The 23,969-nt window shown below is 40.1% G+C and overlaps 1 protein-coding gene and 1 long non-coding RNA gene across 6 annotated transcripts in view; one reads left to right on the top strand and one right to left on the bottom strand.

Moving 5' to 3' along the window:
- rabgap1l (RAB GTPase activating protein 1-like) overlaps nt 1-23,969 on the top strand; it is a 114,761-nt gene that overhangs the window by 83,271 nt on the left and 7,521 nt on the right. For 4 of the 5 annotated variants that reach the window (XM_071486085.1, XM_071486082.1, XM_071486084.1 and 1 more), the window contains exons 18-20: nt 2,310-2,351; nt 8,286-8,414; nt 20,667-20,759. In XM_071486085.1, the coding sequence (XP_071342186.1) occupies nt 2,310-2,351; nt 8,286-8,414; nt 20,667-20,759 (264 nt within the window). Of the gene's footprint in view, nt 1-2,309; nt 2,352-8,285; nt 8,415-14,303; nt 14,561-20,666; nt 20,760-23,969 lie in introns of those variants that run through there. The other variant, XM_071486086.1, reaches the window with a different exon arrangement.
- Nucleotides 3,779-14,242, bottom strand: LOC139625985 (uncharacterized). The gene is made up of 2 exons (XR_011692061.1): nt 14,125-14,242; nt 3,779-6,814 (listed from the first exon to the last, which is right to left on the bottom strand). It is a non-coding gene; the product is annotated as an uncharacterized lncRNA (long non-coding RNA).

The following is a 23,969-nucleotide window of genomic DNA, read 5'->3' as shown; positions in this document are numbered from 1 at the left end:
TTTGGAGCATATAAACTCAAAATAATGGGGGCTAAGGAGAGAGCTTTGTGGAACACCACATCCAACATGAGCAGATGAAGAATAGACATTACACATAACAAGAGATTCTGTCATGATCTGTTCTGAGCTGCACTATCCATTTCCCAGCCTTAAATGTATGTAAAAGCATAAGGAATTGACAAACACCAGCATAATTTCAGGACTAAGTCATTAGACATGAGTCACTAATTTACTGCTTGTTACTCCCTCTAGTGGAGTTATTTTTCTGTGTTACTTTTTATGTTTGTGTGTCCAATAGAAAGTTGGTGAGTTTACATTTGTTTTAAATCTTTGTGTTGATTTGAAAAGTTTGGTTACATAAAATATCAAAGCCAAGTCATAACACTCTCTTCACTTCTTCCACCTTTCTCTCTCTTTCTGCTTTCCTCCACCACTTTTTTCCACTTCCCCTCCCTCCCTCCCTCAGTCGCTCTCTCCCCTCTGTTTGCCTATTGGCCGCAGGCAGAACAATTAAAAGTTTCCCAGGTCTTTCTCACCCAATGAGCCGCATGATGAGAATCTGCTCGTTAAACCAGAGTTCTCATCTCCTGCCTCCCTCTCTGCTGTCCTCTTCTTTACACTCTCTATTCTCTTCATCATCAGCTTTACTTGATGGCTTCTTATTTGGCATCTTCTTATTTTCTGTCTTTTCTTTATACTTGTTCTGTCTTTTTATTAATCACTCTCCTCATACTCAGTCAGCTGCTGTTTTCCCATGATTTCCCTCTCAGTACCACTTCATATCTTGAAATAGTAAGTCACTAGCTTCTGGACTTTTATGTAGTCTTGTGTTTTGCCACTGATACAAGAGACTTAACTTCTGCTGAGTGGTGGAAAGTCCCAGGCTCACACCTTGACATCACATGAAGGTTTTTTTAGGTCATTTGTAAAACTTTTTTGCACTCGTCATTTAGTCTTGAGCCTTCACACATCCCTCTGCCTATTCCCCCATCCCCTTCCCAGCCTATGCCATCATATCTCCTCTCTCTGTATGTTTATCTCATTCTCCCCATGCATCTGTCTTGCTCAGATACACATGTTCTGAGATTATCTTTCTTTCTCTCATACGCACCTTTGATCCTGCCTCAGCACTGTAGCACCATCTTGAGGCGTGCAAAGACAGGAATATGAAGGCAGAGCTCCCTTTCTTTTCTCTTTCTCCAGTTATTTTTAGAGCTGTCCAGATATTTTTAGCTCTGTGTTGCCATGTGAACTGGTTGTCACGGAGACCAAGGAGACGGGTGTTCCCATGCAGTGCTGACATCAGCTTTACATTTTCTTTCTCTCTGTGTCAAAATCACAATCGTTGTATAAACAGAAAAAGATGGAGGAAAAAACACAGTATCACGGCATGTATTTACACATGTCAGAGAACTTTGTAATGCTATAATCTACACAGCACAATAATGATTTATATAGAAACATAATAGATGAAATAAATAAAACATAGAGAAATTTCAATTTTTTTCTTTTTTTTTGCAGTATCTGTCTGTGGTTTGATTTGTTAGACGTTCCTTTATGCTGCAGCAACAGCAGCCTTACATTTAGTTACATTAATGATGAGTTTCGTCTGTGCAGCAGTTTTCAGACACAGATGACATTTATGGCTTATGCAATAAACAATTTAACCAACTAAGAAATAATGTGTAATAAATTCAATATGCTCAATATGCTTTGTGGGCAAGTTTGATATCAGCAGATAAATGTCAGTAAGGTAATTGTGATTAGCTGTTATAATTTAAATGTTTCAGGTCAGGTATCTTTTGGTCTTAAAAAAAATAAATAATAATAATAATCTGAAGTTTTGTTTTTATAAGGACTTGACTCTCTGTTTCATGTTCTCTTCCTTGACAATTTGTCATTTCTGCTGAACATTTCATTCACAGTAAAAAGTAGAAAATGTCATTTAGAGGTCACAATTCTTGCCCAGGCAGTAATGTTCCTTTGCACTGCAGATTTATGACAATATTGTTGCTTTAAGTTGTTGTTAAAATTTGTAATAGGGAATGTTTCTGGATTCAGGTTAATTTTTTTCACCTTAAATCAGGAAGATCAGAAAGCATGTCTGCAGCAGAGCATCCCATCACTATGAACTCACTCTCCATAGATTCTGGTTGGGCATAAGTTGAGTTTCAGTGTAATCAAAAACTGATATACACTCATGTGCTGAAATAACTGTCAGAATTTTAAAACATGCTGATACACATAAACATGAAATTATTGTCTTTACATTATTCTGTATTCACATATAATTCTCCTCTTACTTCCAGGGTCTGAACATCATCTTCAATGTAGCCCTGGCCTTGCTCAAGGTTAGTACTCACTTCAGTCATTCTTTTATTTGTAACCCTCTGTTTAACTTAGCTCAGCTATTAAGCTCCTATGTCAAAAATCCCATTTCTTTTAAACCTACCAGGATTATAAATATTTTTAGATCCTCTTTGCTTCAATAAAGGAAAAAAAATAAGTAAAATATTACTTATTAAATATATTTATGTGTGATGCTATTTTAATTCTGTTCTGTGCACAAAAGATAAACATATTTGGATTTTTGCACATTATTGCAAATGGCATTTTGTTATTTTCTGAGTATGTAGCAAGAATCATTATTAGTAAGTTTGTTATACAAAGTACAAAACAAAGATTCAGGGATGCATGATTGTGCAGAAGAGGCATTGTGGGTCAGGAGGTACATTCAGTCCTGGGTTTGATGTGATGGGTAGAGGTAGACAGTTTGTTGGCATTCCTCGCCCCCTAGTGATCAAATCAGAAAGTGCTGGAAGTGAGGAGGCTGTCCTTCAAGACAATTAGGCAAATGGGTAAGGACTAATTGTGCTAAAACATTAACGTTGAATGTGATCAATTACATGTCACATCAGCTGTCAGTGTGGTTTTGTATCGTGGAGGATTTATTTTATGGACTTCAATTTAATGAAACCTTTCAATTTATAACTCTACTATTGTGTTGTTGTTGTATATGTTTTTAGCAGTATATGAAGTGGATGAATTGAAATAGTGTTTTCAGTTTGCACCCTCATCACCCTCAGCTAAAGTTACTAACTTAACTTAACCCATTTTAATTTTTTTTAACCCATTTTTGGTATAAAAATACATTTATACACACACAGTGTTTCTATACAGTTCCCCTCATAGGTTGATAAACTATGGTATCATTTAGAATCAGAAAATATAATTTTGCATTAAAAAAAATGTGCACATGGTTTGATAAATACAAACAGGCATGTATACTAAACCATAAATAGACAGACATAGCATAAAAAACAAAAGATAAAATGACCAAACGTTACCTTGTCTTTAAAATCAATAAAGATTTTAGTGACATTATTTTATTTTTAAAAAATAGAAAAAGAAAACTTCAAAAAACAAAAACTTTCCATTTTGTTAATTCAAAGAAGATATCTGCATGAGTATTAAAAATATTACCAAACCACATGTTGTCACTATCGGAGCAGAGCGGTGTAGATTTACTAGTTGTTGTGTTATCAGATCTGTTTGTGGTGAGATGGATCAATGAGTTTTGGCAATGACCGTGTCATATTGCAGGTCGGTGTCTGGTCGTTCAGTGTGGACATTAATTTGATGGGACAGTCTTTGCAGAAGTCATGCTGAAACCTCAAGAGCACTCAGTGATGAAGGCTTGTTTGTCTCATCATAGAGTTCATGTCTCACTACTGTACTGAAACTAATCATTAACCAATACACAAACAATGCCCCAGCATCATGTTTACAGCAATTTTCTTTTAATTATTTTTCATATAAAACTATCACCTTGTATGACACAACGCTGTGTTAATGATGGGCGAATTGCATGAAGTTTAACCTGATGTGTTTTTCCTGGTCCCCAGAACAGCTGATAGCCAACGGTATGTCCAGTCCATTTTTAAAGACACCAATTTATTTTTAGTAGTTGTGAGTCAATCAAATTTTTTACAGACACAGTTTACAGATATTGATGTAAATGGGTGCCTAGAAGATCAGGAGACAGAAAAAATAGCAAAGTTATTATTATTATTATACCAGAGTTCCCCAGTCAAGTTTGTTTTTCCCCCAAAACTAGTTCCTTCACATTGATTATCTGCCAAATTTGAGTCGTGATCTAGTAATTATATTTCCTGCATCCTACAACAACTGCACAGTATACATGAGTGCACCAATACAACCTAAAACACGAATACATTCAAACTGTAAAGCCAATACAAATTTGCAGACTGGCTCAGGATATTAATTTATAAGGATAATAAATGTAATGTCTAATAATATCATATAAATATATGACACAGTAATGCAAGTACACACAGGCTTCCTTCTCTTAATGAATCATACATGACTGGTTTTAAAAAGCCCTCCCGCTTTATGATTTAGCAATAATGTATTCCGTGTGCCAGAGAGAGAAAGCTGTGGTGGATGTGATGGTTGGGAATGGAGAACAAATGAGGATGTGAGGAGGGTAGAAGGGGCTTCCAGTGCCTGCTTCCCATTGGCCAGGCATGACGGCATTCTCCCTCGAGGCTCCCTCCTCCCTCCTCCATCCATCCTGCTCTCGTCTCCGCTCTCATCACCCCTCCCTCCATCTGTGTTCACCTCCCTCCCTCTCCTGCTTAGCAGTCGCCGTCCACATCACAACAGGAGCATAAGCTATAGCATTAGCAATCTGGAGCTGGAGCAGAAAAGCTCTGTGTTCTTGTTTTTTTTTTTTCATTTTCTTTCGTCTTCATCTTTACCTCCCATGGATGCCTGCTTGGAGCCTGTTCTCTTCCTCAGTTCCTCGTTCTTTCTCTTCTTTACCTCCTACTCCTCTACCTCCGCCTTCTCCTCTTCTCTGTTGGCTGGCTATGTATTTCTCCAACTCGCTACCTCTGTCCACCACCCAGACCTCTGCAACGGAGCCGCCCCTGCTGGGTGCTAGCTGTTAGCTGTTAGCATCACAAAGCTTGAGAGAGGGGTAGAGAAAGCGAGGAAGGCAGAGACAGTGAAAAAGAGAGAGGCGGTGGACGGGAAACACTGTGTGGTTACTTTGCCTCGCCTCACCCCAGCTGGCCAGGACCATCGCTCCTGATAGCACACACACTCATGCAAACACTCAACCATTTAGCCTGTGTTATTGAGAAGCAGAAGTGATTCTCCATCTGAAAGAGCTGGCTTACCATCTAAAGGATCTACTAACTGATACAGACCGGATGCTTGGTTGTTGCTAATGGAAATCTGCTGGAGGGACAGACGCTGGAGTCTGTGCTGGAGCTATTGACTGGACCTGGTTGGAACTGGACAGAGTTCAGATCAGAGGGTTGTATCAGTGAAGAGGAAGAGCAAAGAAACACTTTCACAAGAGACACTTTCTTGCTTATGGCAAACAGCTTTTTCCATTTTACTACCTCTCTCCAAACTCATGCGTAGCTGCCTTGAATCTGACTCATCGAGTTCAGCATCTACTCAGATATAAACCAACACAAACATGCAGTGCATCATCTTCCCCTGAAGGTAGAAGCGTGCCATACTGCGATGCTAACAGAAGACGTCTCCTCTGCTTCTGCCATGTTGCCGGATTGTCTGCTCAATCTTAGACTGGGGCTCTTCAGATAAAAGGATTCATACAGTTATTTCAGTCCATCTTACATTTCAAAGAAAGCTAAAATCCTGTCAGCTTCATTCCAGGTGCGGCCTGCCATTTGGAAACAGGGCTTTGATGTGTCATCTCACACTCACCAAGCTGAGCATTAAGGCCACTCAGTTGTGCAGACTGAGGGGATTTTCTCTCCGTCTTTGAAGTCTATCAACGAAGGAAAAATAAAAAAGGCGGAGTACTTATCCATCGCTTGCTGTTTGCTGGAGCAGCAGCCCACGTGTTGAGCAGCTTTGTTGCTAGGCAACGGCATACTGGATTTGAATTGGTTGGGGGAGTTTGGCAGGGGAAGATGAGAGTGGGTAGTGTGACTGGGTTTCAAAGTGAGTCTGGCAGGTAGCTGGAAGACTCAGCATAATGCTGAAAGCAGCTTCAATACATCATTTTTTGACTGTTATTTTATCCTACCTGGTGGCCGTTTCTGGGCTCTGACAGTGGTACAAGCTGAGTGGCTGCCACCAACGTCTTGTCCACTTGTTCAAATTCTATGTTGCCCTGATGAACTGGATCAGTCTTAACACTGCATGCCTTGGATCCCATGGCTGTGCCTGCTGAGTTGCTGTGTTCCAATAAGGGGTTCTTTGCTTCTTCCGTAGCTGGCGTCCTGAACATCAGTCTGTTGTGACACTGCCTGATGTGGCATTATCAGCTTCTTTTCCCAGAAGATCAGTCATCTTGGTTACAAGGACTCAACCAGTTTGGCTAGACACTGACCTCAAAACAAATCTTGCCTCACCTAAGTTGACCACACGTAGCATCTTCACTGCTCCCAGTCCATCTCTCCTCCAACAACTGGGAAACCCACTGGAACATTTGGACGACACGCTGGAGTCATCTGCCACCCTGGCCCCGGAGCGGGACCGCCCCTCACCCTGTCCCACCCCACCACCATCTCCACCACCCTCCCCTCCGGCCTCTCCTCCTCCTATACCAACCCTAACCCCCCATCTGCCCCTTCCAGCAGTGCGCAGGGCAGTGGAGGATGGAGAGGGAAAGGCAGAAGAGAGGGCCCACAGCAGTCAGGCCTCAGCGGACTCCTTCTGCAGGGTGATGGGTCTCCTTGGGATGGGACACCGGCTCTTCGTCCCCAGGCTGCTGGCGGTGAGAGGCGGGGATGGGGCTGGTAAACAGATGCTGGATGAAAGAAAATGACCACACAAGGATGGTTGGTTTAGAGTTACAACGGAGTTGGTTGTTAGTTTGTGTTCATAATGGAACAAGCTACTGCTAAGAGGGCAGAGGTTGGGAAAAGCAGGCAACCATGTCTCAAAAACCAACCTGTCATTCCACTTCTGGGACTCGCCAAAGCAATATTTATTGCATCTGTTGTAATGGTGCTTTGTTCTCTGACCCTTGACGTGCTCTGAAATTGAAGCCTGCCTAAATATATTCCTATGGAAAATTCCTGTAGGGATCCAAATGTCAGTTCAAAACAGACCACTCGTTCCTTCCATCCCCTGTTCATGTTGCCTAGAATTTAATAGTAGCTGTTCCCAAAGCCTCCTTCAGAATTAGAATTGAAACAGCCAAATCGTGGTCTAGCAAAGACGAAGCTGACAAAAAATGGCTTTCCCTGTTACTAATAGACCTAAATACTTATTCACACATTCTGATGTAAAAAATATTTCTGGATAGATTCTAGTATATATGTCTCTATACACCACAAGATGGTGGTATTGGTATGTTTCTAACACTTACTGATTAAACTCTATGTTTCCCCCAAAATCACCTTTCTCCACATCCATTTAGTTTGACAGATTCACACTTAGAGTTGCCTAGTAAAATGTCTGTCTCATGCTATCAGCTACTGAGCAGCTGTACTGCAATAGTTAGATGTTTTCTGCATTGCTCAATCACAGCTTCATTACGTATTGTAAAGAGGGTAGCGCTGTCTTTTAGTTAACATTCAGAGGCTTGTTCAGCAGCTTTAAGGATAATGTAAGAAAATTAAATTAGAGTTAGGAGGCATGATGGAAAAGGTTTTATAGGTGAGCACAAGTAGAACAGGAAGACAGGATTGTGAGGTGCTTTCTAAGTTTTTAGCCTCCACTTATGGATAATAATGGAAAGTGACTCTGCTATTCTTCTAGTTAAAAGGGACAAATGATATAATTTTAGAAAACCATAGTGCTGTTGTTCTTTTACAATATTTTGTCTGATGGAAACGTAAAATATTGATTGTTACTAAACATTGTATCATGCAGTTACACAAAAAAACTTGATAGGTTTGGTCTGACTCAAAAATGATGAATCTCATACAAATGTGTTCATCATTCAAGCTAAAATATTATCTTTTCTCCCTGATGATAATAGGAAAATTCTTTGTGGAGGTCATGCTGTATTTGATTGGTTAAATATGATTTAACTAAATAAAACCAATTATGTCTCAAACAAACCAATGTAACCTTCATCAAGTCCTGAAGTCAGTAGCCTTAAAAGTCTGTTCTCCTTGAATCTCGAAATCTAATGACCGCCATCCTTTGGGGAGAACAATCTGTTGGAGGTTACTCTGTGCTCTAAGCGTCTGGCTCTTAATAACATCCATTGTTTGTCTCTCTCCACCACCACCCCCCTCCTCCTCCCACCTCCTCATGTCTTGCTCCAGACATCTAAAGAGGACCTTTTGCAGGCAGATTTTGAAGGGGCTCTCAAGTTCTTCAGAGTCCAGCTCCCTAAACGCTACCGAGCTGCAGAGAATGCCCGGAGGCTTATGGAGCAGGCTTGCAACATCAAGGTAAGGAGCTCTACAAACAAACACATGCATTTGCTAACTCTAAGCCCAAGATCCCTTACTTTAAAACCAAGACCAAGCCCTCAAACAGTCTGGTGATAAAGTGAAAAAATGTACAAAATGTCCTCTCTGTGAAGAATGTCCTCAGTTTTGCATCGTAAAAACACAAAACTGTTGTACAAGTGTGTACAAATGCACACACATCATTCCAGGAATGACTATGGGATTATTGTATGAGTCAGAGCAACACAATAAAGAATTCCTTTCTTGGTATCTCCCACTGAGATACAAATACATTTAACCAGAGGGGTCGGAGGTCCAGGAACATGTCAAACACAGCTCTGGCTGCTGGGATCGAAGCCCTGACCCTCTGGTCGTAGTATCCCAGGTGTTATGGTTCATTGCAGTAACTGCTGAGCTGTTTAATGGTGTCATTATGATTTTCATATGTTTTCTATCTATGAATTTGGTGCCCAGAGTTAGATTACCACTTGTTTTATTTGCACTGTACTTGACAGATATTAGCTGTCAGTCAAAAAGATGAGGTGAGACTGTGGCATCTTGATTTTCTGTGACTTTCTGTTGCTAAAGGTTGCTCTCTTCTTCAGCATAAGCACTTTCTTTGTTTCTCCATGCATGGAGATTATCAGTGTTCTCTTATTCTGTTTATTCCAAACAAGCCAGAACCATAAAAGACATCACTTCCTGTGCAGCAGGAAGGATCTGCCACAGTATCACTAAATGTAAATGCTTTTATGAGCTGGATATACTGTGGGTTGGATCTCTGCTGCGTTGGAGAGACCTGATAGAGAGAGAAGAAGAATGTATCAGATAATTACTGCATTCTTTCAAATATACTTCAGTTGTCAGCAATGTGCTGTATTTTTTTTATTGTTTCTGCTTCTTTCCTCTGCTTTTATCCGTGTATATTGTTGTTGATTGGTCTGGACCAAAATCTGACAATATCAGATAAAAGATTGATTCCATGAATGGTCGTCATAGTTTTACCCAAAGACTTACTAGAATGTGTGTTCACTAAAATTCTCTTACATTCACACACAGACACACACACACACACACACACATTATCATCCTCCCATTGACCTTAATGAGGCTGCTGGCATTTAGGGAATTTGCTTAGGTCACCAGAGACCAAAAGCAGTACACAGTGTATAGGATATTGTGTGTGTCTGTGTATGTGTGTCAGCAGAGTGTGTAGTGATAGAGGAAGGAAAGAGTTGACAGAGACAGATGGAAGAGATAATCATCCTCCCTCCACCCTTCTCTCTTTCTCTCCCCTCTGTTCATGTCTGTTTGTATCTACACAGTTAATATTTTACATTTCAGGCATGTCTGGCTTTCTGATCCAGAAAAGCTTACAGTGAGTGAGCAGGTTGTGATGTAGTGTCATGGTCGAGGGCATGTAGTGCTTATGATCCCTCAATGATGGGGTGTATTTCTCTGCTTTTCTATACACAGGATATCCTGCACTGTGACTCACTGTTTATCTCTGGTGGTTTTGTAGCTTTTTGGTACTCTTGCACAATCCTGCAGCACACTATGACATGATAAGTGTCATGTTGCACAAGAGCACACACACTTTCAAACATATGATGTACATGCTCACTAATACACACACTTTCACAGGCATAAGCAAATTTTTTTGGGTCCCAAAGTTAGCCCCAGATCTCCCTTAAGTGTTCGAATGGATTGTAATTGGGTGACTGTGAAGGCCACATGATTTATGTGATTTTCAGACTCATCAGACTCATTCAGTGTCCCTGTGCTCTGAATGGAAGCATCTGCACTTGTGTTTATGTTTCTCCACTCATTTATTTAGGGCTTTCCTTTAATTTGTCACCTGCCTTGTGGACAAACACATTTACAGGATTATGAACTCTCTCTCTCTCTCTCTCTCCCTCTCTCTCTCTCTCTCTCTCTCGCTCTCTCTCTCTCTCTCTCACTCTCACTCTCACTCTCTCTCTCTCTCACTCTCACTCTCACTCTCACTCACTCACTCACTCACTCACTGAGTGACGAAGAATTGATTCCCAGGACAACTGCTGTTTTATCCAGGTGTGAAACTATAAAGTTTATAGATAAATTATGTGCTGTCCCCTGTGATCAGTGCAGAGTACTCGTCATTTCACCTTACAGTATTTTAGGCAGTATTGGAGGCATTTCTGATACTAGTATCGTTATTAGAACAGCTCTAGACACACATACACACACACAAACTCACATACACACACCAGAAGCAACTGACTAAATCAATTCATCATGAAACCAGGTAGTCTGTCTGATAGGATGACATAGCCACAGGGCAAATAGAAACAGCTTGTCTTTCTCTCCTCATCTCTTGATCATCTCTTGCTGATTTATCACTCCCCTGCTGTTCCTCACTTTCCTCTTGCGTTGGCGTATTTATTTTTCACACTTTTTCCCTGCCTTACACAAGCTTTGGCTGCTGAGGTTTTGGCTTTGCCATTCTTTTCTTGGCACCTTTATCTCTCGCGCACACACACACACACAGACACAGACACACACACACACACACACACAGACACACCCACACACACACAGACACACACACACACACACACACACACACACACACACACACACACACACACACACTGAAAGCACATATACATAAACTGAGTGTTGAATTCATTCAGTCTGTTTGGATCACAAACATGTAGTCACCCTGTAGGAATCCTGGAAAGAGCCGTAAGTCGGATATTGTTGGATTCTTGGTAACATATTTAGGAATTTTTTAGGAGGAAGCGACTGACCAAAACACTACCTTAAACTGTGTACCCATGAGAGAAAATTGCAAATACTGAACACATCCTAATAGGAATGTCTTACACATCAGAACAGTGCATGCACATCTTTGACTTCTTCCTCTCAAAAGCATATTCTTTCTACTGTCATGTTTTTACACCAGTCATTCTTTTTAACTTTTAAAATAGAATATTCCCTGTGGATACAAGTATATGGAGCAAGTCAGTCAGAAGGAGAGGAGAAATAAAGAGAGACTGAGCCTAATGAAAATGACTAAGAGGAGAAAGAGTCTTGGTTTCCATGCACTCCTCCTCACTTTTCTCTATTTTTACCACTGACCATCCAGCCTACCCACACCGGTTCACTGACAGATAACAGCATGTCACAGCAACTTGTGACCTGACACATTGCACAACGCTACATCACATCACATATCCAACCATGTCATGCCACATCTAGTGATATCACATCATGTCACAAAGCCTCACAACACAGAATCCCATGTCACACCATCTCCCACCACACCACACCTTCACACACCACATCACACCCCACCCCAACCTTCCATAACATAAAATAAAGAGAAACGCCAGTCATAATTTCCCAGTTTCCAAGGTAATGTCTTCGAATCCAATTAAAAGATATTCAACTAAGACTACAACACTTAATCCACTCTTAAAGTTATTGTTGAATAATCATGATCGGCTAATCAATTATCTGAGGTGTTTCAGCTATACTTTACTCACTAATACTTTATGCCACATATAACACACTCCACCACACAAGATGTTACTACACACTATGTCCAAGTCAAAGGGTTTATCACTAGAGTAAATGACTTCCCAGGCTGTCTGTTGATTTTAGCTTGTAAAAGTGACTAAAAGCATGTTTGGATCAAACAACATGACTGGTAAAGCTGATGATACCAGAACTACATCTCTCCAGCTCTACTGTCCAGTTAGCTGTGATCAGACCTGAAAGGAAAGAAAAGAACCAGGGTTCTCTCCCATCTTTCCACCTTTAACAAATCAAGCTGTGATCATTTCTACACAACAAGACAGTGGCTACAGTACTTTCTTGTGAAGAGTGTTGGAGGACCTGCCCTGCTCAACTGCCATCAGAGAAAAAAGGGAAAACCAACCAGTCCGAGCCACTTTGCTCTCTCCTCAACCCCCCTTTTACATATTTTTCTCTGTCGACAACTAAATCGGATCAGCTTGAACTCTGTAAGCTGCTTAAAACAGCGAAAGAATTCACTGGCACCTTGGCTTGATGAACACAACGGGTAGTAGGGTGGCTTAGCCATTCTGGGGATTATGGGAAGAATTTGAATTTCTCTGCCTTCTTAAACATCCGCCGGACCGCAGCTGGAGTGATGACTTTTTAGAACTCTAAGAAAAAAAGGGGAGAAATGTCGTACATTCATTTGCTGCTCAGGGTTTGACTGATTAATCCGGTTTTTACCAAATCCCTCCAACAGAAAAGCTAAACATTTAACAGACCATGGAGACAGAAGAGAGAGGGATGTGTGTAGCGAGACTGACAGAATAATTTAGAGAGAAGGGAAGATGGAGTCCCAGACTAGGACTACATGGATGGATGAAGACTCAGAGGCTGAGACAGTTTTAAACAGACCTCTAGCAAAATAAAGTTTCAGTGACAAACTAGATGCATTGAGAGTTAGAGAGAAATCTAGTTTTACAGCTCATGATCAACAACAGATGACAGTGACAAGTTGACAAAACTGACAGACATGGATCATTTCTGCGGAAAACTGATGCTTGTTTGCTAAGTAATCATAGTATCTGCTGCCATAATTTTTATTAAGTGAAACACAAACGCATGTTAACATTAGAGAAACCTGCTGAGTACCTCGCCTGTGTTAAACAAGTAGAGTCTTTGTACAAAAGTATAATGTAAATGTAGCTAAATTTATAATGTATTATTACATCTTATTAAAACTTTATACAAAAGTCTAATTCAGTATTTGTGCTCAATGAGTTTGTTACTCTGCTCACACAATTTGTTATTTAATATTTATTATTATATATAATATATAATACTCATTTCATGTATTCTTATCTTGATTGTGTATTGTTACATATCTAATTAATTGCAGCTCACAGTGCATTATTTATTTTTATTCTTTAGTGCTTTAAGATTTCTCGAGAACAAAGGTTATTTATTAAGTTTGTATTTCCCGCCACTGCCTCCCTGTTGCTGTGTGTATCTGCTCATTAGTGGCAAAGAACTATCTGCAGAAAGCTGGGCCTCACAAAATTGTGTGAGCCTTTGTAAATTAGTAAAGCATCTTGTATCTCCTGTTTTTTGCACAGTTCTCCCTAGAAATGTATATGCATAAAAAAGATGACATACAACCTGCTTTACATGACTGTTAACTTGTTTCTTTTCTTTTGGAGACAATTCTCCAAATGGACCTCCTTCATGGAGCCACATATGTTTGGGACAGAGAGAAAATACAGAAGCATAACAGACACACAGGAAGAGAAACGCAGAGAGATGAACCCATGGTTGTATCTCCCCTAAGAGTGAGAATGTTTCCTGAGAGGATGCCAGCTAGTTTTATCTTTGGGAGGATGCTACAGTATTCAGGCATCGTCCAGGACAGCCTCTGAGTTGCTTTCACTTCACTTCCTGGGTTTTACCGTTGGAACGATGTGCAACTGTCAACGACAAGTCACTGTGGTTGATCTGACAACTTCCTTCCTATCTCTCTTAACTTCAAACACACACACAGTGTAGATGTGTAAACAAGCCTTTATCTCTATTTTTACCAGCAGCAGGAAATAGAAAAAAACAAAACCTCCAGATAGCAACCTAAAAAGAGAATTTAAGAGAGGGAGAGAGAGAGAGAGAGAGGCTCAAGAGAGAGGGACTGTGCTAGGAGAGAGAGGGAAGTACTCACTCAGTGGAAAGAAGGAAAAAGCAAACTCATCCTCCGTTGTCGCACACGTCTAGCATTACAGAGAGGGAGAGAGAGAGACAAACAGGTGTGTTGTACTGCCCTCTCGCTCCCCCCTGCCCCTCCTCTTCTCAGTGGGCGGGGCTCAGCTCTTGAGAGACTCTTGAAAGCAGCAGTCACCTCCTCCACTCTCAGAGAGAAGCAGAACCTGTCAACTGCACTCCTCTCTGTTTACCTCTCTTCCACTTTTTATCCTCCTCCTGTTCCTCCTTCATCCTCGCCTCCTTCTTGCTGCTGGGAGCAAGCAGGAGTCAAGATGATGCAGGAGGTGTCCATCATGGTGGCGTACGACGCTCATGTCATGGACCGACCGGGTGAGGAGGACACCCTGGCTCGCTTGGTTGCCCACTCCAGACCTCTCAGAGCACCCAGACCGGTGGTAGGTCTGTCTCTTTCTTTCTCTTTTCTTTTTTTTTCTTATCTTTTCTTTCTTTCTTTCCGCCTATTTAACCCTGACGGGAGACAATTCACAGCTCTTTCCACTGACCCTCTCTTGCGCTTGTTAGATAAGAAACATAGAAAGATCTCTTTCTTTTCTTTTTTCATTTGATGCTGCTGTTTGTCAGTTGCCATTTGTGATGTTCTTTTCTTGTCTTTATCATTTTTTATTTGGACAGCCCTTATGAATTTGTTAATATCACTGGTGGAAAATGTAGGTTCAACAGAAACTACATGTTTCCTTCCATGCGGTCGATGGTGTAGACTCATGCACAGTAGGTATGTGTGGGTTGTGTTCTGACTAAAAGTATCTGATGGTTAAGGTCACAGAGCTTTGTCAGTCAGTCAAGACACTAAGCTGGTTTGTGACTGTCAGTTTGTTTCAATTACTGATATAAATTTGGACTCAATGGAGACCTTGTGTGTGTGTGTGTGTGTGTGTGTGTGTGTGTGTGTGCGCGTGTGTGTGTCCCTAACATGTGTAATTGAATTCCATGGCCTAGTTTTTCCTCAGATGTCCAGTTGGCTTTGTCATTATTTAAATATTCAAACTCTTGGACGGCCACTTTATGTAAAAGCCGATCACCCCTCTCCATCCACACGCAAACACACATACACACACACACACACACATACTCCTTCTGGTAGTATAACATCCAGTATGGCACTACTGCCTGTGATTTCAGCTTAGAGGTTTGGGACCAATTCCATTTTTTGCTACAGGGATTCAGGTCAGGAATCTAAAAGTGGGCCTGGTACAACTTCCTGCGGCACCAGGCATCTTTAATCGCATTACCTGAATCAGAGAGGCCCCTCTGTCCTCGAACTGGCCTCTTAACATTTACACTGGAAGTTGTGGTAAGTGAGCTTGAGGTTCGGTGAAGCTTTAGCTGGTTTGAGCCCTGAAACTGTAAGTGTGTGTATCAGCGACCATTTGTGTTACTGAAGTGGCCTTGAGCAAGACGCTGAGCCTTGCACGTGGTTTCTGGTTGTATCTTAGCACAGCATGTTTAGCTCTGCGCCTGGAATTTCAGGAAAAGGTTTGACAAGGACTCTGATGCAGTTTTTATGGAAGGGTCATAGAGCTTTGGATCCCATGTGATTGTAGCTGTAGCTGGTCCCTATGTTTGAATAAAAGCCTCGCCTGTCACAGGTGTGCACAGCCCAGGTTCGCATTGCATTTTATTACACAGTCATGCCATAGTATTGTGTGTTTTAGGGGTGTTGGAGAGCAGCAAGTTGCATAATCAGTGGCTAGACTTCAACTTGTCTGTCGATGATTTCTGTTCCAGCCTGTGACTCAAAGAGAGCAACACTTAAGCTTGACTGGCTGTATATGCAAAAAAGAGGTTAAACTCTTTCCTGTATTGTGTAATTGTATGCATTAATCAGAAAAGGTTGCTTAAAGTCTATATTTTGTATCAGCGAGGTGGTGTGAGACCCAGGTTAGATGCTCCAACATGTTGAAGTGTCCTTGAGCAACACTGAAACTCTACTAGCTGCTGTTCTTCAGCTGACGTTGATCTCTAAACCTGCTCTTCTCAGCCAATCAGGGTTCAGTGTTGTAAGGACTTCTAGTTGAGTCTGCCTTTAACTAATTCATTTTGGATTTTAACAAAAGTGCAATCATTTCAGAGTCATAGAGGTAAAAATTCTTCTAACATTGAGACAGAAACCGTTTCTAACAAAATCACAATAAAAAGAGAAACATGGTAGCATGAAGAAGCAAAAAGAAAAGGCTGTTTTAAATACAGACATTCAGCATTTGTAGTTTATCTTTACAGAAAATGCTAAATACCATTCAAGACTGTGACATTTCCATCTACAATAATACAAGCAAGACTTTTCTTCATGTGTGTAAACTTGGCAGTTGGGCAGTGGGTTTGTTAACCTGCAGGTAATCTCTGACAAACCATCTCATCACATACAAGAAGCTTGGAAAATATGACACAATTGTTGTCTTCAGTTGTTTGGGTGGATTCTGTTGGAGAATGTGTAAAGGCATTAAATGAGTATGTGAGAAGAGGCAAATCTGGAGGTGTATAAAATCTCAGCAAACATGCACATCATTCTCTCTCTCTCTCTCTCTCTCTCTCTCTCTCTCTCTCTCTCTCTCTCTCTCTCTCTCTCTCTCTCTCTCTCTCTCTCTCTCTCTCTCTCTCTCTCTCTCTCTCTCTCTCTCTCTCTCTCTTTCTTTAGGCCTTAATGTACTTTTTCATATGCACATGTTTTTAACACACACACAAGTGAGTCAAGAGGGAAGCCCTTATATTGTATATATGTAATATTGTTTTGTTGTTCTGTGTGTCACTAAGAAAGCTGGATATCAGAGAACCTAACAAGGAACAACATCAACGTAATAAAACAATCTTGAAAGGGCTGCTTTGGTTGTATTTCACTGTGAAACGTGAGTAACATAAATTTAAGGTTAGACTGATTTATCCAGCAATAAAAGAAAACCATGACTCCTCTTTTAGAAAAGAGATTAAGTGCAACATAATGGGATAAAATGTTTCTCAGAGGTCATTTTCCATCCAGACAAGAACAAGATTATGGAGGAAACACTAAAATTGTCACAGTTTTTGACGTTAAAATGATAATAACACAGTTATTACACATATTAACATATTGTTGCTACCAGGTGAATTTACTCACCTGCCACATATCATCTTTCAAGAGCAAAAAAGTCCCACTTTTATCACAAAGACCATCAGGAAGTAGGGGAAACTTTCATTCACAGCAGCACAGTGGGTCACAGATAAAACACAATGAGTAAACCTGGATCTCTACGTAAATGGGTGCATCCAGAGCGCCTCATCTCACTATGAGTGTTTAATAGTCTCATATATTGGCACTCAAGCTCCCATCCCTGGCAGTGTTGATGCCTACAGGAGAACACTTTGTTCAATTCTGCACCATTGTTTTGCTACAATAAAACGATTATTAACCAGCATGCTGAGACCAAGCTGCTCTTTCTTCCCACACAGATAACAACAGAGTGGGTCTGACTTCTATTATCTGCTGGGGAATAGTGTGTCAGGTAGATTAGCGTGTGATATTCATTCAGCTCAGCGGTTCCCAGGTTATAAAGGTCAAGGGTCAACCAGCAGTTTAGTGAGGACAGGTAATGACTGTCTTGGTAGGCACCCTGAGCAAGCAGCTGTATCACTTTAACTTATCTGGTTTTTATTTATCAAGGAAATGTGCTCTGTTTTCTAGCTGTTGATTGCAGAATTTTATTAACTCATTCTCAAGGATGTACTTCATTTGTGATGTGGACATTTCTCTTCCTGTGCATAATCAACATATTGTGAAAGGCTGTACATTCTGATCTCATGCTTAATGTTGCCCAGCTGGCTGTTTTGTCATTATTATGTTGTTATTGGGTGTTTATTTAACAGGGCCAGTAAATGATGAACAAAATCACAGTGATAGACCAGAATGAGGCAAAATGGCTGCTTGTAGAGAACTGGGAGAAGGAGGAGAAAAAAATACATTCAAAAGAAAGAAAGAATAAAAAACAGTTGTAGTAGCATTATAGATTATTTTAATGGCGTTAGTTCTAAAGTGAATAGGTGTCATTTATCATTGTTGTGTCAGATCTGTAAACACCAGACTTTGAGGAAGTACATGAGTTTAATTTAAAGTTCAACAGGCAGAAAGGAAGGGCATATTGACTTTGAAGGAAAATCCATTTGTTACAACAGGAACCTTTGATATACAGAAAACCAAATGCCTCTTCTAAAATAAAGCTTAGAATAATAATCTCAGATCACACATCACATCTCAGCTAAATGTACAATGTTTTCTTCTGATTGCTCCAAACATGTAGAGATTCATGTGGCACATTTATCAACACATGAGGTGCTGTTGTTTATTTTTCTGGTTTGTTTGGAATCAACAGAAGAAGTACAGATAGCGCAAAGCAACAAAGATGCGAGTCAACACTTGATGACAGTTTCTATTCAGTTTTCTTTCTGTCTTTTCATATGTAACATAAATCAAGAAATAAACTGCATACAGCTACACTGAATCAGGTACTTGACATGATGTAAGCACAACCAGTAAAGGACACAAACAGACACACACGCCAGTCTCAGAGGACGGGTCATGTGACTGTGACTGACCTGGAATCCCCAGCCCTAACTGTGGGCGCTATGGCAACACTGTTTCCACACAGCAGAGATAACATTACCACCCACCTGAAGGACACACACACACACACACACTAACACACACACACAGTTCAATATCGGTTAGTCATCAGTGTCTCTCACTGTTCTTTGTTTTTAGTGAAAGTCTTTTTAGCATTTTATTTGTGAAGCTAGTTACATGACACTTAGGCTTTCTGCTTATTTGAAAGTGAATTTCAGAGACTACTGCACCCCACAGAAAAGTATAATAATTTTCTTACTAGCTGATTTTGCTGCGTTTTGCAGACACTGAATGTGGTATGTTTGTGTGAGCTGTACTTCCAAGAATAAAAAAAAAAAGTCACAGATTTTTATTTTGTGTTTGCACTGCATTGTAGTTTTCTGAGATTAAAAAAATCTTAGATTGGCTTCAGTGAACACTGTTCAACTCTCTGTAGCTTTTCTGTATCCAAGCTGCCGCAACTGAGAGGTGACAAGTTCAAAACTGATTCTGCTGATTTCTTCAAGTGAGATTGTTTTAACAAGCTGTGGACTACGTAGACAGCATTCACGGAAAATGAACATGAGAAAATTTTTTAATTTACTTTACTTGGCCTCAGCTTCAGTAATAGATGCAGCCAGTGTTTAAAGGCCAATCAGTAATTTTTTACCTTATGAGTTACATGAACATAGATTATATATAGTTGAAGATTGCAACTGATTGAAGACATAACCATATTTGTTTTTCTGAACCGAACATTATTGAAAATACATAAATGTGTAAAAGCAACCCTGATATAAACAAACCTTTAACAACATCAGAATAAATGAATAATTTAGTTTTTTTTTATTATAAGACTCAATCAGTGTGGGCATGATGGCAGCCCTGTGTTTAGTAGAGGAGCTATTTTTTGTCTTCTACATATTGTGCCTACATATTACTTATAGAATAAAACTTTATTGATGAGGCAAAGTATTCATCCCGTTGGGCTTTCATTAGCAAATGACCCTATCAGAGTTCAGCCAGTCTATGCGTCATCCCATTCTCTGTTGTCTTTCATCTCAGGAAAAAATGAACGACTTTCAGTGACACATTGGCCGTGTAGCTCACAGTGTGAACTGGCAGCTTCTGACGTCTGAGCTGATTTCTTAGAACGATGGTGACTTGCTGATTGACTGTGCTGGAATGTGCATTCTGTATGTTCGAAGTGCATCTGCTGCATTTTCACACTATGTTCAGTGTGAAAATAACATAGTAAAGAACACTGAAGGTGTGATGTATGTAACATGTAATATGCTGAGGTCGTACATATAGGTACAGCTGACAAATAAAAAACAGAAACTGTGCAGCACAAACCACAACACCACAACATTTCAGCAGCAATACTCAGGGTGTTGACTCGTCTGTATATTGCAACATGTGACCCCTTCGGTTTCTTTTAATGTTGGAGATTTTAAAACTGAAACTTGTTCTACTGTTCTTGTCACAGTCCACATCGACTACAATACCAAAGCATCTTAACACATCATTGATGTAACCTACTTCATATGTGTCACATGAATGATGATGCTGTTTTTTTTAGAGCCCTGTTGAAGTGTTCTTGAACTTAGCTGCGGCTGACCTCTTACCCCTCTGCTAAAATGTGAGGTGGTATATGTGTCTCAGGGAGAGGGCAGAAAAATAACATTAACAGAGAGAAAAGCAGCTGAGAGCCATCTGACATTACTGGTTCCCACTACGAAAATCTTATCCACGAAGGAGACAACTCGATGAGGACTACTGAGCATGATCAAAGTCACTTGTTCTGCTTCTCCAAATAAATTAACACACATTCTCCCCTTACTTACAAACAACTAGGATGGGCTGAGATTTTATCAAGCAGGGTACATCACAAACTTTCCTGTTGTTTTCAGGTTCCAACCAAAAAGCTGAAGAAGTTTGAGAAGGAATATCAAACACTGAGAGAGAGCCAGCTGCAACAAGAAGACCCCATCGACCGATACCAGGTAGGACGCACACCCACACGTTACATTAGCTTATGTTTCTTACCTTTGTCAATTGTGGTTCATTGTTTTATTACCTGCTGGTGAGGTTACATAACTAATGTGAGAGCAACTTTGTCTCCAGTAGGTTTTAATTCAATAACTTTTTAGATAGTTTTCAGTCTCACTCAGTCACTTGGCTCTTCAAGACTGTGATTGAAGTGCAGTTCTTTTGTTGCAGTGAGGACATAAAATTCGAGCGTCTTTTAAGGAGCCATATTTGTTCAAATTAACCATGTTTCTAAGATTAGATATCTGTTGTGAGAACGAGTCAATTTGTCAAACTGTACCTTTGTTAATATTTGTGATACTGCTCTGCCTTGAAATGTGGCTTCTCACAGCGCTGACTTTCATCGTTATTCACCCAGACATCTATAAAAATTTATTTTTGGACAAAGCTGCCGGGTGTTGTCAGAGAGGTTTAGCTGCAGTGACTTTATCCTGTGTGATTCTCCTCTGAAACTGGAGAGGTGAGGCAGACTTTTAACATTCATACAAACTCAAACTGTCAACAGACAACATCTCTGTATTTAATGTGCTCTAATTTTATCTCTTAGTTTAAATCTGTCATTTTTTTTTTTTCAAGTTTATCTTTGAAATTAGAAAGATTGAATAGAAACTGATGTAATTAGAGCTGTTCAGGTTAAATCTTTATTGTCTGAAGACTTTGTATAAAATTTAAAGAGACAGCTCAGAAAATTTTATTTTAATTTATTCTCTAATATGCACCCACTGCTCATGTAGCACGTGGAGAGGATGCATCTTTACTAGTGAGTTTGTACTGTTCCTTTTAATAAGAAGTTTTCAAGTGAACAACAGGTTTATATGTAATGAAGTCTTGGTTTCTTCTCAGAGAGGTACCTGTGATCAAACTAGGTTACAAACTTCACAGCTTTAAAACTTTTTGTTTCCCAGCAAGAAAATACCAACATATCCATCTTAGCAGGGAGGAACACTGTTATTGTGTTTCACGCATAGACTGTATATAAAAAGGTTTCACAGATATAACTGTGTGACGCTGATGCTTTTAACTCAAGTTGTCAAGTGAAAACCAGTGTGATAATCATCTTTTCCATCTGTGATAAAGGCAGTTCCTTCCAGAAGAGTTAAGTGAGCAGAGTTAATAGGTGAAAAGGCCTTTTTAAACCATGGCTGGAAACCAGTATATTTTGACTTATAAGAAGGTCTATTTTAGGATATGTAGAGGTTGCATTGGTACTGTATGACAAATATCTAAACTATTTGATTCTTTTTGTTCTAGTTTTCATTGCAGTTGTTTGAATCACACTATTTAATGCCTCAGCCTTTTATTATGTCCTGGATTGATGGAAACATTTCAAACTTGGTTTTCTGTTTGGTTGTTCCCACCCACTTTTAAACCAAAACCCACTACGATTAGTCAGAGGTTTACAAGAGTGGCCTTGCAAGGCTAATGGAATTCCTTTGGCTCCAATTGAATAAACTCAAAAATACATGAAAAAACCAGGACTGTGTTTAAATTCAGTCATTGGCTTGTTTCCTGAGATGATTTTAAAAGTATAGGTACAAACAACAGTTCTTCTTTCAGCTAAACACATCAGTGATCAGTTTTCAAGTAAATAAAACTCTGATGTAAAGAACATGTTTGATGAAATATCGCTGAAGTAGTATTTGTGAGGGGATACACACAAACAACCAGGAAAAGACACACCAAAATGACATGTCATTGTTTTTCCCCTACGGCAGAAGTGATATGCTGTAGCAACCAGCAGAGCTGTATAAGCTGCTGGTTCAGGAGGGAAGGAAGGAACTTTTATTGTAGATAAGATGTTGGATCAGAGCCACATCTTCTGTAGCCAGTGGAACGAGCAAGAAGACAAAAAGACACAAAGGAGGAATGTCGCTGCTTGTAATTTAGCACAGGGTTAAACTCTTAAACTCTTGGATTTTAGTTACTTTATGCATACTCTAATTCAACAATTCACCATTTTTATATGGTTTTATACTCCAAGTTTTAGGTATGTACTTTTTATGTTGCATTGTTTGGCGTGTGTGTTTGTATTTGTCCGTGTCTCTTTATATGCATGAAATCTATTTGCGACTTTTGTGTCCAGTTGTACTTTTTCTTGGCTGCTTTAAGTGTTTATATTAATACAAAACAAGGCATTTAAAAAGGAAAGGAAGGAGAGCGAGAGGGAGAGAGAGTGAAGTAGTGAAGTGTCATAGAGAGAAGGGAAACTCCAGCCAGGATCATGTGTTAAAGTTTAGTCTGTGCTGCTGGAGGCTCCATATGAAGACATTGTTGTGACTCTGGACAGCAGCACGGTAAGCTGCCTCTTCTCCTGCAAACATTTTATTCTCAGGGATTTTGCGCACATTCTTATAGTTTTTACTATTCTTTAATATTGAGTCATGACATTAACGACTGATATTTGATTAATTTCATTTTTTCTGAGGACTCTGATTTGGCCATGTCAGCTGAAGCAGCTCTCTCTGCGTTTTTAAAGATAGAAGATTTTCATGTAAATTCTCAGACGTTTGATCGGTCTAAAACATAACGTATGCAACAGCAGCAACAGAGAAGACCCTCCCCTCCCCACTAACTGAGACAATGCAGGTCTTTCCTCTGTGTGCCCAAATTAAACTCACCACTTCACTGCACGCAGGAAGTCAGTAATAGAATCTGAAGAGTGGCGTGAGGGCTCTTTCCAGGCAAAGCTGGACTCATCAGCAATATGTTTGTTTTTTTTCACCTGATCCTGCTGATATCTGTTGGTGTGATGCATGATATAAAGCACCGGAGTGTGATAGAGCTGTGTCTGTGTTTGTTTGCTGGTGAAATCTTACAGATTCTGTTTGACTGTTACAGTTTTGTTTTAGTTTTCACAGATGTTTAGATCTGCTGATGTGAAACCAAAAGGAGAGAACTCCTTTTTGCACAGATGTATAAATTAATATTTGCATAATTATATGAAATGTGATGTAGCAATTCAGCTCAACTGCCAGTTTATGTATACTGTGTGTGCGTGCGTGCGTGCGTGCGTGCGTGCGTGCATGCACGTGCGTGTGTGTGTTTGTGTGTGTGTGCGTGTGTGTGTGAGTGCATGCATGCAACCGTGACAACTATTTCGTCCCATTGAGGCATGGCCATCATGTGAGACTGTTTAGAGGGAGACCAGAAGTCATGAGACTCCA

Source organism: Trachinotus anak, unplaced genomic scaffold, assembly GCF_046630095.1.
Source record: "Trachinotus anak isolate AG129_WGS33_773 ecotype Australia unplaced genomic scaffold, CSIRO_AGI_Tana_v1 ptg000010l, whole genome shotgun sequence".
NCBI lineage: Eukaryota > Metazoa > Chordata > Actinopteri > Carangiformes > Carangidae > Trachinotus > Trachinotus anak.
This window is presented reverse-complemented; position numbering and strand designations above follow the sequence as displayed.